At 36.5% G+C, this 20,468-nt stretch overlaps 1 protein-coding gene across 4 annotated transcripts in view; it reads right to left on the bottom strand.

The window, feature by feature from the left end:
• Nucleotides 1–12,357: 12,357 nt before the first annotated feature.
• The window catches only part of Spn (protein phosphatase 1 regulatory subunit spinophilin), a 251,523-nt gene continuing 243,412 nt past the window's right edge, over nucleotides 12,358–20,468 (bottom strand). For all 4 annotated transcript variants that reach the window (XM_071595653.1, XM_071595654.1, XM_071595655.1 and 1 more), the window contains one exon: nucleotides 12,358–18,305. In XM_071595653.1, the coding sequence (XP_071451754.1) occupies nucleotides 18,150–18,305 (156 nt within the window). In that variant the 3' untranslated portion in view covers nucleotides 12,358–18,149. The remainder of the gene's footprint in view (nucleotides 18,306–20,468) is intronic.

Genomic DNA, 20,468 nt, shown 5'->3' with positions numbered 1-20,468 from the left:
AAATGGCCGCTACACGGGGGACGGGACTGTGCCACCACCTCACTGAGGATCAGACGCTGCGCAGATTTATCACCAACTTATCAAATGAATTCGCAAAAGAAAGGTTTACTGTTTTGTTGAATTAGGTATTCCTACATATGCTGAAATATACTATGCATACATATCCATATTTTATGCTAAATGGATCCTCCACCATGGACCACAGCTGATGTTAGACTTCTAAGTTTGTAATGAGGAACGGAGCGGAAGTTCAGGTTGTCATAGAGATATATGATTTCGGATGTTTTACGAAAATCGAAATTAAAGTTGAATAACTGCCATTTATTTAAATAGCTACTCTCAGTTAACGGAATATTCCATACTACATTATCTAAGGAAAAATTTGAGAGAACAAAGTGAATGAAACTCGATATCAAACGATATTGTCTTAACAATTGGTTTTAAATTTAAAAAATAAAAAACTAAATATTAAGCCTAAAATATGTTTGTATAAAGTTGACAATAAAACTTTTGCGGCTAAAAATCAAGAAAGCATTGTGATTGTAATCATTTTCTGACGATTTATTAAAAATCATGAAGAAAAATCGAGTGAAGCGCTCCGGACTGATTAGAATACCCTGCACAGTTATCGTTACACATTTTTAGTAAATGCAACGACCTCTGACAATTGCTCAAAAAAATTAGAAAATATATCACAAGGGTTTTCGTCCGGATAGTCACCGAATGGTTCATTGGTCCGATAAAACACCTACATTTCGGGGAAGCCATTTTTAGGACAACCCTACTGAAGGAGTATAAAATAAAGAATAAGACAAACTGAATCTTTGATCTTCATCTAAATCGTGAATAATTTTTTTTAATCCATCTAAATGCTCCCTCCACTCGCGTCTAGTTATTCTCTTCTTACTATGAGCAGCCGAGTTTTATTTTTATCTACTATCACTCCCTATTATTCTAGCACGCGTACCTCTGGTTGCTTAACCCACCCATCATCCTAGGTAACATCCCTATTAAAGGTGGGCTTGGGACTAGCTCTGGCAATCGTTACATATTACACATGCATGGACTTGCTCCGGCCTGAAAATTTTCTCCTAAGATTATTTCCTTCTTCAGTTATTCATGGGTCATCTACTTGCCTTCATGTCGTTCTAAATGTATGTTCTATTCCGTCCTTTTCTCCTCTTACTCAAAATTCCGACATCGATCACAGCCTTCAACATCCCATCCAGAAGTCTTAATATCTACTCCACCAAACTATTTTGCTTTCTTCGAATTACTACCTTGAACAAAAAGTTCCCGGAATAACCACCGTGTGGCGCTCCCATCGTTCCGATTTGAGTTCTGTTTTTTGTTAAATTGGTACATCTGTTGTTGATATTCCCTTTAAATCTTAGTGTCATAACTTGACATTTGCAAAAGTTACGTAGCCAAGAGTACATCTATCTCTGTGTGTGTTGGCGATTTTTTACAATTGCAGAAATGGATTTAAATTTGCAACAACGAACTTGTATTAAATTTTGCGTAAAAAACGGATTTAGTGGCGCACGGACGTTGGAAATGTTGGAAAAGTGTTTCGGCAACGATTCTCTAAAAAAAAACGGTCGTTTACTAGTGGCACGAGCGGTTCAGAAGTGGTCGTGAGTCAATCGAAGATGATGAACGCAGTGGCAGACCATCGACATCGAAAGTCGGTGAAAAAATTGATAAAGTAAAAGAAATGTTGGTCAATAACCGCAAATTAACCATCAGAGAAATAGCGGAGGACTTGAACATTGCCTATGGATCCGCCCAAGACATTGTGGTTAATGATTTGGGTTTCCGTCGTGTAGCAGCAAAGTTGGTGCCAAAAGACCTCAATTTCATGCAAAAAAGAGACCGTGTTGACGTCGCAAAAGACATGATTTGCGAGGCTGAATCCGATCCCACATTCATCAAAAGGATCATTACTGGAGACGAGACGTGGGTTTATGAGTACGACACGCAATCCAGACATCAGGCAAGTGAATGGCGTTCACCAAATGAGCCGAGACCAAAAAAACCACGTCGTTTTCAGTCAAAAAAGAAGGCAATGCTGACGGTTTTCATGGATTACAACGGTGTAGTGCATCATGAATTTTTGCCAGAAGGCCAGACAGTAAACAAAGAGTATTATTTGGGCGTTATGAGACGTTTGCGTGAAGCAATTCGCCGAAAGAGACCAGAAATGTGGGCAGAAAACTCGTGGATTTTGCACCATGATAACGCACCGTCGCACAGTGCTATCATTATTCGTAATTTTTTGACGAAAAATGCAACAAATACCATCCAACAGCCACCGAATTCACCTGATTTGGCTCCCTGTGACTTCTTTCTGTTCAATCGAGTTAAAAAACCATTACGGGGAACGCGTTTTAGCAGCCGAGAGGAAGTAATGGAAAAATCGCAGGAAGCACTGATGGACATACCGAAAACCGACCGTAACTTTTGCAAATGTCAAGTTATGACACTAAGATTTAAAGGGAATATCAACAACAGATGTACCAATTTAACAAAAAAAACAGAACTCAAATCGGAACGATGGGAGCGCCACACGGTGGTTATTCCGGGAACTTTTTGATCGAGGTAGTATATCTACCTCCTCCTTTACTACCCCAAGGTAAACATTAGTCGCTTCTCTTCCTCTCTAACCTACGTAGGGGTTTCGTTTTTATGTAATTATTGATAAAAAATAACCAAAATATCTGGATTAAATTAATTTTGCATATTAATTAAACCTAATGTACATGATGTTGTAAAATAAAGCTATTGATATTGATTTGTTTTGTTTTAGGAAGCCATAGATTGGAGAAATCCGCAGTATGGAGAAGATAGAGGCTCTCAGTGTTATTAACTTCCTTAATTTGAAATGTTGCAGTGCCCGGCAAATCCGCGATGAAATGATGGCTGTTTATGGAAATAATATCTCATCGTACAACCTGTACTTATTACTATAATCACTTCGCATGAGATGAGGACTGGAAACAAAAGCTGGTAGGCATGAAATAATCGGTGGATCGCTCGAGGAAGGAATCAAAAAAATATGCGTGAAATAAATTTGCGAAATGACTTCACTACGAAGAATATGGGTCAATCGGTCCGTCTTCGGACACTAAAACACAGAGTTCATAGTGAGAACCATCAACAGAATAATGGAGAATATGGGAATCGATGAAATTGAACGAATAACATATTGAGTTGGGAAGGTAACAAATGATGCCACAGCAGAAATAAGAGTATTAATCCAAAGGAATGATAGGATTTCTTCATTTGCTCCGCTGAATCCGAGAAATCGTTCGACTTACTTTGAGTGAATTTGGAAATATAATAAAAGTATTGCATAGTAAAGGATTAGACATCAAAAGAGAACACTTCAATTGTATAACGTAATTTTGACTTGATTACAAAGTATTATGCGGGACCTTATCGATTCTTGCTAGAAAAATATGAAGATAAAAAATGACCTTAAACATCGTAAAAAACAAGAGAACTCAAAGCACATAATATTAATTTCATAAAATTCGCATACTGAAATGATTTTCTAAGATTCAGGAAGGAGAAAATATTCTAACGTAAATAACAATTTAAGTACCTAATTCTGGTAAGGCTGAAACGGGTACTGTATTAAAAGTTTTAACGTGGAATAGTACTATTTATTTGCTATCCAGGCATTAATATTACGTTATTATGCGTATTATGACATTAGATTCCTATTTTGTGTAATGCAACATTTAGGCCAGATTTTGTCTTGATAAACTGAAGGTTAATTTTGACTTCCGGTTAATGCCAAAACTCAGTTTTATGAATGCTAGTTAAGTTCAAATCCGACCGTTAAACTGCTCAACAACGGTCCGATGGTGTTGCTACGGTTACAGGGTTCACATTCACTAATGATTCATCCTTTATTTGAAAATAAAATTATATTTGTCAGTTAACCCCAAGTTAAGTAAACGTTTTCATTGACTAACGATTGGATTTAACGAAGCACTGTTAAACTGGGCCTTAATGTTGCATTTTACCATCTAACTAATTAGCTAATTCTATTGCAGATCCCAACAAAACGTTCAATTACGTATTTCGGGAGGTAATGATTCAAATCCTCCCACAACGCGTTACTTCATTTATAGATGCATCCAATCGAATTAATAATAATAAATGTTGCAGTAACGAAAAGATACGCGTTAACGCATGCTCACATCCCATTATAGTTGCACTAACCCTCTGCCATCCACGCTAGTAAGCCTTGCCCTAACTAGTAGACCTTGTCCCTAGCAGTAGGCCTTGCTCTCCTTCTCGCAAAAGGTTCCCGTGCCACAACCCTATGCGATTTAAGTTTCAAAACGCTGAGGTTTATCTCATGACAGCTTGTCTGGAGAAATATGTCCAAATACCTCCAAAACCCGGAAGAGTTTCGAAAATATTGTCGACGCCCGTGATATAGAAATGTCAAGTATGGCCTCCAAACTCGACTATTGGCGATTTTATAAACTCCGTAACTCCTTGTCGTTTGATTTTGGGTGGCACGTTAATAACTTGACCGTTCTCTTCTATTCTTTTATGACCATTTCTTGTCGAATACCATTTTCAAGCATACGGAGAATAGTGAATATGAGCGGTTGCCTAGTCGCCTAACTTCTTCATCTTCTCATTTCACGTAATCCCTACAATTTTCAACCATAATCACAACACAACTACAACCGGCACCTCCCGAACAGTATCTCATAGAGCTTAAGGCAGCTTAAGGCTCTCTGCATCCGAAGAAAGAGAAAAATCGATGTAATTTTATTGAAAATCGATCATGATTAAATATACTAAAAGGAATCAGTTATCTGAAAAACGGTCAAATCGATTATTGCATTCGATCTCTGCCACGTTGATCCCCAGTAATTATCGTTCCGACCTCTTTCTTTTCATTGAGCCGATTCCACAACAGGTCAAGCATCTCACTACACAATGCAGAAGAAACTAAGCAATCGATCCGAGCAGTGTGTACGCGGCAATTGGTATTAGCTCTAAATGATATCTCCGAGGAACGGGGGAGAATGTTAACGCAAGGAGTTAGTCGGAGGGGTGACCCAGCAGCGGGGAGGGTGCGCGCAAGGTAAATGACAACCAGCACCCAGGAGTCTGTCCATTCCGCAAGGTCGTGTGATGTGGTTTTTTCATTTCCAGATCCGCAACTCACGGAGAGTCTCGGAGGAATGTTCCGCATTCTGAAGAGTCAAGGCACTTTCAAAAGGGATGCGTCATCGTACAAATCAACCACTGTATTATATCTTTGCACGCAATAATATTTCCCTCCGAAACGTGAATAAATTGTAATTAGGGTAAGCGTCAAGCAGTTCTTCGAAAAAGTAGAATGTAAATCACTAGCTGATTAAAAAATAGCACACGCAAGATCTGAGATAATGGGAATTAAAGGAGCGTGCAAGTTTAATAGCGACAAAAAGGGAATACTTTCCCATTGGAACACTTTACCATCGCAACCTCACGTGCGCACCTGTGGAAGCCTTCAGGGTAATGCGTGCACGTATGTGATACATTAAAGCGTAGATACTAGTCATAAGAAAAGTATTTAACATACAAACAATGTTCTGCCAAGTTCCTGTTGGGCACACCACTATTACCCATCGCAATACAGGCGGTTCAAAATTATACGCTATGTACCAAACAAACGCGATTAAAAGCGAATAAATAAAGAGGAAACACGTGAATCCGTTTATTTAAAACGGAAGACTCGTATTCACTTTCAAAGGGAGTAATAAGTCGAGATATTTTCACTTAAAAATGCAGTACGCCAAACTTCGCACTTCACTGTCAACCTTTTCACGCATGCGCAACGATCTGATGATTAACTATGGAAAACATATAATAAATGATGGAAAAAATGAGGCGATAAATATGCCGATTTTCCCAAAAAAGCGGATCGTGAAGACAGAAGAGTAAATTTGTGAGGCAGACATGTCTAACGGACAAACAGAATTACTGAAAACGGATCGACGCAAAGAGATATCTGTACTGTCAATAGCTGCATAGGTAAATCCATTAGAACATGACAGCGTCTCCATGGAAGCATGTGAAGTTAGACCACCAGTCTTTACCATGCCAACTTAGGTGAATGTGATATGTTTGAATTTGGAATAACAGATTCTAGTCAGATTCTCATACTATTTCATTCTATGTGTTCACGAACTGGTCAAGTGGAGAAAGATTTTTTTTATCCCCCCCCCCCTTGGAGTCTGACTTTTCTTATTTTGGATATCTGAATAGTCTGAAATGCCGATATAGTGTGGGGCCCTAGTAATTCCTCCATTGTTATAACTCTGGTATCCATCACCCTTTTAAAAATCCAATTATTATTCTCGAGTTTGGAGGGACTCACCCTAAGGATACGACAGGACAAGTGATAGATTTGGGTTCAAATCCCACTAGTGTCAAGTAAATTATTAATGACGCATTCTAAAATTTTTTTGCATCCATAAATTATACGTGAGAGCGCGATTGCTTGCAACATGCTGCAGTCACTTTTCCTCGAGAATCGCTTATCCTCTCAGATAAAAGAAACCTTGGGAGTCAAGAAAATCGAGGAAACCCGGCATTCTCAGAGCGGAGTCGGGAGAGAGAGGTGAAAAATTGTTTTTGACCTTCAACAGATTGACGCCGCCCTCGGCAACGAAATGGGCTCGATTGTTATTTTTTAATCCTCCATCAACATTTACTCGAAACTTTTAAGGATCCGCGATTCTTTCAGATAATTATATACCTGTATGTAGGATTTGACATAATTATACCATATCCGGAGTTGGTTAATATAATTCGGTATCCCAATAGTTTCCTAATGGATCGACGTTTTGACAAAAAAAACGCCATGTTTCAAATCATTTAGTGTGATAATAGTTTAACGTGACGGTGGAACCCAGGAAATAGCAAACATTATGCGTGGGAAAAGCAAAATCGCATTCAATTCAAAGTATCCGTTCGGAAAAGTATTGCTCGTATTTAATCTCATTGCCACCAGCGTTCTGGTCTGCTGATATTTACAACCTAGCGAAGCTCTTGATGAGTGCATTTTAACTTTATTTTGAAGCGGAAAAATCAGAGGTTTTGTGGTCTCAGATGAAACCATAAACACAGTAATCAACCCGAAGGTCGGTTTGGTAGGTGATGGTGGAGTTCACCCAGTACTAAGCCCGACAGCGTGTGAAATTCACACATCAGGGTAAGGGGGTCAGTTCCTTTCCCTGTGCCGGCTATGGCTCCCAGGAAGATCTGGTACCGAAAAATCACATAGCTTGGGTGGAGCTGAAGTTGCCCAGAGACTTGCCCGGGAATCGAACCCGGGATCCTCCGGTCAGTAGTCCAACGCTTTACCCCTGAACTACCGCTCCCCACACACACACACCCACACACACACATATATATATTTATATATAAATATATATATCGCATACGAGTATAAAAGAAGGAGAGATGCGAAGTTTTTCCGTTCTTATGCACTAAATATTCTCCATCTCTAACTACATAAGTAACATCCAGAGATTTTTGAAAGGAAGTTACAATGAAAAAATTAATTATTTTTTATTAAAGCTTCCCAGAAATACGATAAGGTCGAAACTCGAACATGGGATACCTATCAACTATATGTTATCGGAATTATATTTACTAAATTAACCTGTGTGTTTTGAAAGCTATCGGTTGCAAAAATTGGAAGCTATGACTAACCTTTGAGTGCAGTATCGCACTATCATATCGTACCGAAGAGGGTCAATATTCTTAGCTCAAGGCGTGGAAACGAAGAGCTAGGAATATTGGAATATTACAAGCCATAGGGCACTTGGAACTGAGATGCTGTTTTATTTTGCTGAATCACATTGAGGAGGGGCTTTCATCATTCCATGTTTTTAAATTGAAATTATTTGCAAAAGATTCGTGCTCATTTTTTCTTGAATGCGTGAAACAATTTCGGCATCTTTTGTCTCCTGTATGGATGAAAGAACGACAATTGTGGCAGCATTGCTTTCAAGCTTACGCTCTAATTTTGCATTTTGAATATTACATCTTGCTCATCAATGTGAGAGCATATGAAATGAAGATCGACTACAAACGAGAGAATTGATGAGACATCAAAGAAGCGGAAAGGTGTTAAAGCTTGGCAGTATTATAAAATAAAATCACTCATAAGGGACATTTTCCGCGTCATGATACCATTCAAGCCTTTCGCTGGCTGTTTATGGAAGGTGGAAAATTGAAAGTCGTACCTTCGTTTGCCACCCATGCATGGCAATAATTCTAACGAGAAACCCCGATCTAGTGTTTTTTATCTATAGAATTCAATTAAATGATAAAGGCGAAAGAGTAACCAGCAGTTTGGAAAAGGCTAACTAATTAAATTCCTACTTTCAAAGCGTCTTCAACAATATCTCACTGAATGCCTCCCATAGCTTATCAAATCCGTCAACCGATGCCCAAAAGTGAAATCTCACCTAAAGAAAGATTGCTGAAAAATATGAAGCCTAATAAATTCTCCGGGACCGATCAAATTACCGCTCGTATATAAGGATCTAGCTTTGGAAATGCGCCGTGCCTAGAAGTTATATTTGAGAAGTCGTTGGTAGATCACAAGATTCCCAGAGATTGGAAAACGGCTAATGTAACACCAATATTTAGATACGGAAGTGAAATCCAGTATTTGTTAACATTTAGCTCTATAATGAAAATAACCTGACCCAGCAATATAAATTGATGTGCCTTGCATGAAGGTTAAATGTTTTCTCCAAAATTGGCAACGGGGAGTGATAAGTATTTGAACTGGAAAATTTGGCAATAGCTTTCATTAACATATTATTTACTCGTATTTTTACTTGTATTTATTTTACATACAAGTTCTTGTACATGGTCTTTCGAGTTAACTGGTTTTAAATATATTCACAGTGATTCAAATCGAAATAAGCGCATAAATGAAAAACCCGGGAATGTTTATTATATTAGCATGCAATCATTTCCTTTATTATATGGTTTTAAATTCAGTAATATGCTTATTTCAAAGGAAATGCTTGAAACCGCAAACTAAATATGTCGTTTAGGGGTTTGATATAGTATATACTTATTTAATACTTTCTTATTTGCATGGCAACTTTTGCAAATATTTAGGCCGAATTTTACACTCCCCTGTGAGTGAAGGGCCAATCAGTAATGCCACTTCATGTCTTCTTAGAAGTATTCAGCTTTCCTTATCCATATGGGAATAATTTAAATTGCAATATTTTTCTTGATTGACGCCCAGAGAAACCCTGGGCACTTCGAGATCTTCTAGTATCTCATCCTACAATTAATGTATTGTTCTGTACTGTTAATTTTTCGCGACTGATTGTTTTTTAAAGTGCTCAACATTTAGAATAAAAACCACAAGACAGTGTTTTCGTCGCCGAACTGAATATGTTTTGTGACATTTTGGGCGAAATTTAGAATTTCATGATCGGATGTTGCTAGCTGCCCTGAAACACACAGAAAACAAACACAAGGATAATACAATATATATATTGTATTATCCTTGAAATCGCGGTTTGTAAAAAAAATAAAATTCTGTAGAAATGGAACTACAAATATCGGCCGGAGTCAAAGTCTTCTTTTCGTAATTCACAGTAACGCTTGCGAAGTTTTTTCAAGGAAAATTTTTCTTGCTTGTCTCCACGACATTGAATTCAAAATTTAAAGATGATATTTTCTCATGGGTGAGGAAACCTGACTTTAAATTTATAAATTTCACTTCAACAAGCTCTTTTTTGCCGAAAACCGGAAACTATTAATTACAAGCAAAGGAATCGACACTTCGGTTCGCATCTTTAACTTTTTCTCGTCACGAAAATTGTAAAGCCGCTCAACCTTGACCCCCAAGGTCAGGGCTAGAGATGTCGTGGGTGGAATGGCGAATGATAGACCCGAGGAAGCCTTATACGTAGCTAAATAAGAAATCAGCCTATTATGAGGACAATAGGAGACCTTTGACGTCACACGAAATCCCATGGAGTCAAAAAGCAATCAAAATATCTTTCTCCACTGATGTCTGGATTCATATCTTTAGGAGTAACACAACAGATATGGTTTTATTTATCTTTTTTAAATTTGAATCCCGTACCAAAGACTATCCCACAGAATGGTGAAGACGGACAACAACTGGATACTGATTAATTGGCACCATTCTGACCAAGATTTAGTTTGCCAGTCAGCCAAGGGGGTGCAAGCATTGCTGAGTGAATTGGAAATTCAGTGCGACATAAATGGGATGATAATCAATATTAATAAAACAAAGGTTATGCGGTTTTCCAGAAAGAAAAAGGCAAGGCTAAACAATAAGTTAGGAGGGGAAAAACTAGAGCAGGTAGAAGAGTTTACGTATCTCGGAAGTGTTTTGGACCAACACGGTCAAAGTAGTAGGGACGTAAGGAGAAGAATTGCGCTAGGCAAAGAGGCTTTATCAAGGAGGAGGGAGTTGATGAGAGGGACGTTGAGTAAGGATGTTAAGAAAAGACTCGTAAAAACTTTGATATGGAGCGTAGCTATGTACGGCGCGGAAACGTGGTCATTGAAGCAGGAGAATATAGTATAGGAATTTCCTTCGTTGAGTTATAAATTGTGACACTAGGTATACGTAAATGATGCCACAATGGCGAGTACAAACTTTTGTGATTGGCCCTAGCAGATAAGCTACAAAAAATGTAGAAGCTTTGAGCGGTAAGTAAGGGCTACCCCTTAGGCCTAAGGCCCTGATTACACCTTATTGTGATATTCGAATGTCTCAGTTGACTCTGAGCCGATCGAAATGCAAGATTACTTCTTGTTGCACACTAGTGAAACCACGTGATGTTCAACAAGTATCACGTTTTTTGTTTGCGTATATTTTATAGTAATGTATAGTTAATAAGCAATTCCAACAAATTCAAGAAATGTTCATTAAATATTTTATATGTTTCTTGTAAAGGTTCCAGCGAACCGCAATCTATCAGCACAGAGTATGTTCTCAACATAGCACTTCATGCGCTATAAAATAAAAATATAAATTAGACGCAACAGAATGTGTTAATATCTACAGATTTAACCATAGTCCCATGGTTTATCTCTGCTGAGGACGTCTTCGGGTAATTTTCTCTAGGTATGTATGTCAATCATTAAATTTTGGGCTAGTTTATAGTCAGTTGCATAATTAATAACATCTGATATTCACTATTGATAAGCTTTACGAGTTAACCGTACGATTAAATATCAGAATTTCCTACTTTCTAATAATGAGAATTATATAGTTACCCACAGCAGACTTGCGCTGTGGAATTATATTAATTTGGGAGTATCTGATAGCATAAGAGTGATCCCGCCAAGAGGAAATGGAAGTCACGGCACTTACTTTGAACAGACCAGGAACAATGGTATGAAAGCTCTAGAATCATGGCGATTGTAGAGGCTGTGTACCCAATAAATGCTAGGTCTGCGGAGGAAACTCTACCCAGTCGATATGTTTTATATCACGAATTTACACCGAATTTCCGTTTGTTGTGACTTAAAGAACCAGCGCCTTATTTTGCCAACCAACATTTAGTGGTAACAAAAACCAACCAATCAGAACGTCACATTTCGACCAATGCTGTTTTTCGTTTCTCCTCTATTTGCGTTTTGAAGCCAATCGACCTTTATATTTGCATTCATCTTTAACTGACAAAATGTAAGATCACAATTGAAAAATACTAATAGGTGTGCTTCACCTGCCTTCACTAGGCTGTTAATTTCGAATTAACTTTATTGTAACTTAATTTTCACAACGGTAACTAAACTGTTTGCACTATGTCTATTGGTAATTTTCACAACTTAGCCGCTCATGATAAAAACGAAAGCAGTTTTAACTACGTATTAGACGGTGATAACTGCGATTACCATGGCCTAAGAACTGTCTATAGATGGTGTTTCTTTCCAGCAATGACCAAATTAATACATGTTAAAATATAATTTTTTTTAGCAGTTAAGGCCTATTTTAAGTATTAACTAAGTTTTTCTCCCACTATGAACTCTGATTTGCTTGTTGCAGAAGAAATGCGGTTTGGCACCTATACTTGAATACACAATTAACAAACCTTAAGTTTGCATACCCAAAAACATTGTTGTCATATCATTATAATTTAATTAACTGTACGCCAGATGCACTGGAGTCCCAATCAAATTGAAACTTCAAATGTTTCTTGTCTAAATTTTCATGAAATAAATTGAAATCACGGCCATCTTATAAATAAACGAATGAGGATTTAATTTTATATTGATCATTAAAACAGTAAATTTGACAAAATGTCTTGCAGGTCAGCTTATACAATGCTATTTTTAAGTGTTCAATTGCCGCATGTTTCATATGACTACAGAGAAATAGTTTAGCCACGGAGGGAAAGATATTCTGGAACACATTATTTAATATTTTCATTTTCCCACATTGTTGGGATAGATGTTAGCAATCTTCAATATTTCTGAGTCTAATTATTGAAATTTGATTCAGGGTGCTGTAATGTCTCAAAAAAGTGCATAGAATCAAAATCACTGTTTACAAGCATTGTTTTCCTGTTCATTCTGAACACACATCCAAGAAGCCAAAGGAGGAGACAATTGAACCTATGGATAACAGTCAACTTCCCTGGAATGATGAAATAAATGTTATTAAGAATTACTAAAATGCTGTAGTTTATTAATAGTTGTAACATTTTTTTTCTGTTTCAATTTAATACACAATTTTGATTATGACTACCTTTGTCCTTTCTACTGGATGAAAAACTGTACAATTACATAAAAATGAAATGGCATACCATACAGTATTATTCATTGTATGTCTTCAACTTTCAGCTATTTTCCTTCACAATATCAAATAATCATCGACTCAATTAAGCCTCATCATTCTAGATTCATTATTATACCATGATTACAATGCACATTCAGATGCACTCTCCATCAATGTTGAAACAATCTTTGACTTAAAAAAGGAGCAGCTTTAAATTCAGCAAATTCTAAGCTGCCAAGTTGGAAACAAGGACCTGGGCTCATAATTTTACTTGATACATAAGTAAATAAGAACACGGCCAGTTGCACTTACATACAATTTGTAAATGCAATATCCAACTATACATACCACTACCCTGAAATTATCTTGTGCACATCCAATCATTTATTCAACAGTCACACCAACAAAAAATACAACATTTGCCTCAAATTCAAACCAACAGAAAACAAAAAGTATTCACAATCTGCTGCCACTATTCCATTTTTATCCAGTGAAATAAACAACAATTAATGTCAATTAAAATAATGGTAATACTTGAGGTTTTTATAAAATTAATAACATACACATGAATTATTCACAATGGATCAATATAATTAATGGTTAATTCCTTAAAATCTAAATTTTCACATAATTTAACAAACAAAAGTTAACAAATCTCATTCACAGCAATAAATACAAAATATATTAAAAATTATTTTTCTATGGTCCCAATAATACTTTGTGCTAAAATGAACAAAAATGCCAATTTGACTGCGAAAAGCAAATCTCATATGAAAAAACATGATTCTTACCACTTATTAACCCTCATTCATTACAGTGGCATTACAATTTATAAAACATGCAGTTCGTATCATAAATCAAAAAAACTTGCATTATGATATCAACTCAGGCCAAGTATGTAGGTACTATTTACATAAGCAATTGTTAGGGCAGTCATAATAAATGATGGAATCACTGCATTTTTATATCACGACATTGCACTGAGAGTATGCAAGTGTTTCGTTCAAACACTGGTCTCCTGTATATTGTCACAATAAACACTGGTTTTCGATATGCTTAGAAATTGAATATTAAGGTTGTGAATCTCCAATAATACAAGTACCACAATATATATTAATGACATGGCTTATTCGTCATCCAATTACATATTAAACACCCTTGTAGCAGCATGCTATAATCATTCATTCATTATTTTTAAAGGGTTTGGAACTTGGAAATTTGTACATCCAATAGCACTCAGTAATCATAGTTTTGGCACTCAAATCCCAGAGTGTAGTATGAAATGGGACAAGGATGACTGGATAGAATTAACAAAGACATGCCCTTTGGCAAATATTTTTAAGATGAGAGTTAGATAAAATAAAATGCAGATACTCTTAAACATGGTAATTAAATCAGAACCATCAATGGAAAATAAAAAAAAATTAAGCTTCACTAATCTAAATTGTAGCCAATTGATAAGGAGTCAGAAGATTAAATTCACCACATATTTGCAGTCTCAGCAGTAATATTGCTGAACAGTCAGTAGTGTGTTTTACAGGCAGTCTTTCAATATTATTTATGAAGGCAGAAACTATCAAGTAAGAATAATGTTACATCACATTAGTATCCAAACCCATTTGTCATAGGCAATCCAGTGAGTGGAAAAGATCTTAACCCTGGATATGAAACATTATCATATGCAATTAAAGTAAAACTTACATTTATTTGTCCTTCTTTGTAAAACATTACATGAAAGTTGCCAACAAATATCATCTCTCTTCGGTTAGCACTATCTAGTGCAGCAAGATATCAACTTTGAATTGCATTAAACATCTATGTAATTTCCTTGATTCAGCATTATGTGTATTTTATCATAACCAAATATTGCTCAAATAATTCACAAAAATGCCATTAAATTATGATAAACACTGATGGTATCCCAGTTTGACTGCATCTTTTGTCAGCTAACAGTATGCTTAACAAAGCCCTCCCCTCAGCATCACTTTCAAAATGTATTTTTACGAGATCTATTCCATGGAATGTTGGCTGAATGATCAATAAAATCTATTTATTTACGAATGGAAAATACTCCACCTCACTAAGTACACTAAGAACAATAATGGCAGTGGCAACAGATTTTTCTTCTGACTCCTTAAAGGCCATCAAAAATAAAAGTATTAAACAACATTTACTTGGAAATGTTAACAGACACCTGAGACAGCATTTTGTCGTCAAATCATGACATGTCGAAATAAAAATGTGACCACTGTATCAAGATTTGCTTTTGCAACTTTCATGAAAAATTACAAGTCTTCCATGAAAACAACTAAGTAATAAACCTGTACAGCAGGTGTGTGGATGTTTCCTTCAACTGCATTTATCATTAATTAGTCAAATAATTTCAACTAGTTCATTTGGAATACATCAATATGGAATAACTAAAAGTTATTTGACCACCTAGACCAGATATGGTAATCGATGTTTGGTAATGGACTGCACAAAGAAATCTCTCTCTCTCTCTCTCTCCCCCAAGCATACATAATCATCACTTATGTAATTCCAAAAGTCTCACAATTGCACAAGAAACTTCTCATCACATTCAAAAATAAATAAAACAGCTAATCACAAGACATTCAGCTATATCTCAGACCTCTTGGTAGTATCCAATCTTTGACAAGAACCTCAAAAATGGGATGGAACTATGTATTTTAAATCTCCCAAACATAGGAAAGAGATCTAGAAAATTCCATTTATTAATTTCTTACTGCTCCAAGACATTTCAATGAAAACAGTTCATTGCTTTAATGCTAGTCAGTGGAATTTACCTTGGAGTTTAAATAACTAACAACACCATTGAGAACCCAAGTTTCACTATAAACATGCATGAAATAAAAGGAATGGAATTACTTCCGATATCTATCAAAACCAAAATGCACTCCACTCAAGTACCTGCAATAATTTCTTATAATTATGTTCAATATTGATCATTAAGGAAATATTTTTTGGTGTTGCAAAGTCCAGAGGCTCATTATAAGCTTCCCTAATTGGCACTTAATTCAGTGGTTCCTAACATGTAGACATTTGTTTCTACATCGATTTTGAGGGTATGTGCACGGCGCATTTTTCTAACACACTTTTTTTAATTCTTACTCAAAGTCAGATATCACTTTGTGTAAATTCATACAAATGCAGAACTTATATCACTGCTAACCGGCCTCCAGGATTCAAATCCCCAGTCCTAAAAAATGTGCAAAGTGAAAAAATAATGAATTAGGAACCACCGACTTGAAGGAAGAAAAGCACAAACAGGACACCACAGATGAATGTTTGGCCTCTTTTGGAAAACGATTAACCTTAACAGGGATGAATATAAGATTGGCGTTCCTCATGAAAGACATTCATTAGTTCAAACACTCAAGATGATGTAAAAAGCATGGAAAACTACAGTATAAGAAATGGGATTTTGCCAGGAAGATACCCGAAATCGGTTTCATAAAATATGGAAAAATGCATCAAAGGGATGCAATTCATTCTGCTTGTAAGGTAAAAATAAACACTAAATGCACAACTGGTGTGTGTAGTGGGATAACCCATTTGAATGTAGTAGGAAAACACAACTAATTGGCTTTGACTGTTATACACCTCTTGTTATTTTCATTTAAATAGTTACACTGAAAAAGAAACTGGTACTTGATTTTCAGTTGCCAAAAATACCTTAATTCTAACTTTTCCAAAAGGCAGGAGCACATGGGGAGAATCAAAAGGGAAGACATTTCCCCCAGAAAAGTATAACTACCTAAATTTACCTTACACTCATGAACTTCTGAGTAGCCCATTCAAGTTCTAAATTTTTATCAATGCTCCCGTTTTCAATTATGAACTCAGAAATATTATAAGCATCAAAATACCAATGACACTGAGAGAGAGTGTATAAACTAGGGTATTTTTACTCACAGGTATGTAAATATCACTCCAATATTCCACCCACTTTGAGCATACGCTTCATTAAGCTTGTTAGCAGTCCCTGCTAAAATTGACTAATTTGCATGGAATTACTTCAAAACTTAGAAAACATACAAACAAGGAGCATTATATGTTAATGCCATCACTAATTATCATAAAACCTTATTGTATGTTATGGAAAAGTATTTATATGCCAAAGGCTGGACTCAATGACCCACAAATACAAAAAAATGCTTTCCTTATAGCAGGAAAGCAATTAGCCATGCTTTTTTGTTTCCAATTGATAGCAAGGTTTGAGCTCTCCAAAGAGCAACATATTTTATTGACATAGAGATCATTGAAAATCCATTCTTCTTCCAACAATCTTTCTCTTTCTGGGAAGAAGGAAAGGATGGCAGGAAGGAACGAATTGCTTTCCCATATGTCAGTTGAATTCCTATGTCATGATGCTTATGTTCTCAAAGCAAATCTAAACCATGGAGTCAAATACCTTCAGATGATGGAATCTACCTAATTTGCAGCTGAAGGAACTGTACTTCATATGAATGGCTTCATAGTACAGTTTCCTTGGGGCATATTTAGACATGATGAATCAGCTGAGCAATCGATTCCTCTTGAGACCAAATCACAAGTTTTCACCCAGTCCCACACAAAAATGAACTGGATGTCCAGCCAGTGACAATGAAATGAAAACTTGACTGATAGTTTCTGGATGGAACTCCATGACTTGGGCTGAAAATACATTGGCAAGCAATCTTGACGTCATCTCTAAATGCACCTTTGGTGAGCACCATTGCTTGGCAAAAGGCCATACTAAGAAAAACCATTCCTTTCACTCAGTCGTCAGCAGTCAAGGGAGCACCACAAATTTTCTTACACTTAGCAGTCCAAGATGCACCTCCAGCCATAAACATATCTGAACAATCACTCACACACACGCCCATATACACATGAACACTAAGGATGTACACTTTTTCACACCAACTTCCATGTTGACTGAAATTTATTGTCCGATCAGTCATCAACTATTGCTCAATGTTCTTATTTGCTGAAGCACTCATCAGCATTCACAACAGCCCTGTATTAATCAGATGAGCAGTTTCACAATGTGCGCCTCAATAGCCATTGTCTTGGCAAAATGTACAAATTAATTCCTCAACTGAATGCCTTCACTCCATTCTCCAAACTAAGGTCCACATGCAGTAAAATCACATGCCATTTATGGTTGGAGGGACACTTTGACAAAATGATAAGAGGTGGGATAACTTTTCTCAAGCTAATGGAAAAGAAATCAAACTGGAGGTACTATCACTTTCTCTCCATCACTTCCCACTCAATGCACACAGTTCAGTATTGCAAAAAAACATGTAGACTCCCATCTGCTTCATTTACGCAAGCTTCCGATTCCCGCAATGCTACCACCACTCATGTTACAGCTCACACTTGAGCGGTTGGCCTTTTCAGCCAATTTCTCTGCCTTCCTCTGAAGGCGTTCTTTCTCCTTCCGCTCCCTTTCTGCTTGCTTCTTCTCCCGATCAACCTATAAAATTTTTAGAGAATATTTTATACAGATTTAAAGCAAAAAGAAACACAAATAAATTAGAAAATTTGGATGGGTGATAGGTTTATTAGAATTACAATTACACATCTTACTGGTGCCAATGTATAATCTTCCTATCAGTTAAGTGGATGCCAAATAATAAGTGCTCTAATGTAATTTACAGCTAAATAAATTACTTAACATTTCAGGAACTAGCCTCTTTGATACAGATACCCATTTTAAATAAACAATTTGTTCATGCAACTTCATCATGTTGTCCCTTCACTTTCTCAACAGCCCCCCAATAAAAAACTTAACTCTACCCTAGAGCCTTATCTATGACCATGGGTATCAGTATCTGTAAACTATTGGACACACTAAAGTGAGGAAATCAGGTTTTTCTTATAACTTGATTCATATTTAAGAAGAGAAAAAGTAACCTCTAATTAATTAATGGAAATACAGGCGGACAAGATACATTCCTGAAAATGCATTCACGGTGGATAAGTGCAACTTGGATTCCAGATCAACAGTGTATGCATACACAATAGTAATATTTAATTCAGGAAAAACAATGAGAACAATTATCAAAAAAATAATATCAACTTACAAAATGAAGACAAAAGTAATGCTTTATGTAGGCAACGTTATGCATAAAAGTGCAAGATCAGTTCTAGAATAAAGATGCTCGACTAAAAATTCTTATTCCAAGCAAACACATTCATATCTGAAAGTACTTCCCAATTTACGAATTGAATTATTTAATTATAAATTACCATGGAGAACCTACTATTCAACATCATCTTATCTAATGAGGAGGTTATCACTTTGTTCCAACACAAGGCAAGAACTCCTATTCCATTCAAACTCATTCCCTTCTCCCTTACCTCAGCAAATGACATTTGATTGACCAGAATATTTACTTTGTCACACTCAAACAATTTACTCTTATTACTTATTAACATGTAATTATGCTGTAATGAGTTGTCAAAAGCACTACTCCATTATAATGTGACCCAGGCAAACCATCTGATTATGCTTCCTCGACTGATTCTTGAGAAATCTTATTTGCAACTCTTCCTAAATGATTTAAAAAAGAAAACAGCATCCAATTTAGCTGCAATATTTATTTAGAAATTAAAAATTAAATTTTCCTTATGGCAGTGTGCAAAGACAGAAGAGGCTTTTTCGGGCAAATACGAGGGTAGGCTGAGAACTAATACACACATGCTTGTAGACCACAAACAAAATGACGTTCAGAAGCACTCCTGGTGGCATGTGGAAGTAACATTCCCCCTCAACATGAATACACAGGTTTGAGGTCATTTCATTCATACAGTGTATTTTGAGAAGCCAAAGTATGGAGATGTGTCCTAGTGCTATGTCAACGCAAGTTAAACAGCATGCTGTTGTCAAATTTTTAACAGCTGAAAAAGTGACTCATACTGAGATTCATTGTCGTTTAAAGGCTGTTTATGGTGATGATGCTGTTGATTGGTCTACTGTAAATTGATGGGTAGTAAAATTTCGTGGTTGCAAATGAGAAAAAGTTCAAAAGGCAACCATCAGCAGAAAAACTTCTTTTGACTGTGTTTTGAGATGCTCACTGAGTTTATGTGACTGATTTTTGGAACGAGGGGCAACCGTAAATTCTTCTCAGTATATATCTAGAGACTCTAAAACACCTCCGACATTGAGTTTGCCGTGTTAAAGGCAGCCTGGCACAAATAATCTTGCAACATGACAACGCTCGTCCACACACCTCGCGTGCAACTGGAGAGGCTCTGCGAAACCTGAAATTCGAACCGATTCCACACCCCCTTATTCCCCCGATCTTGCACCTTGCAATTTTTAGTTTTTTCCTCAACTCAAGAGACACCTCAAGGGTAATAATTACACCTATGACAATGAGGTGAAGGCAGCTGCGAAGTCCTGGATTCGAGAAAAGTCAAAAAAGTTTTTAGCGATGGAATGAAAAACTTGATGCTTGTTGGGAGAAATGTGTTAGCCTTAATGGTGACTTTGTTGAAAAATAAATATATGATTTTTAAACTTAAGAATTGTACATTAATTTACTTTTTTCCCGATCTTGCTATTTAGTTTTGTTTGTGGTCTACAAGCATGTGTGCATTAGTTTTCAGCCTACCCTCGTATTAGGGAGCA

Source organism: Hetaerina americana, unplaced genomic scaffold, assembly GCF_022747635.1.
Source record: "Hetaerina americana unplaced genomic scaffold, ioHetAmer1.1.p SCAF_7, whole genome shotgun sequence".
NCBI classification, from domain to species: domain Eukaryota; kingdom Metazoa; phylum Arthropoda; class Insecta; order Odonata; family Calopterygidae; genus Hetaerina; species Hetaerina americana.
Note: the sequence above shows the minus strand (reverse complement) of the source record. Positions and strands in the feature narration are given on the sequence as shown.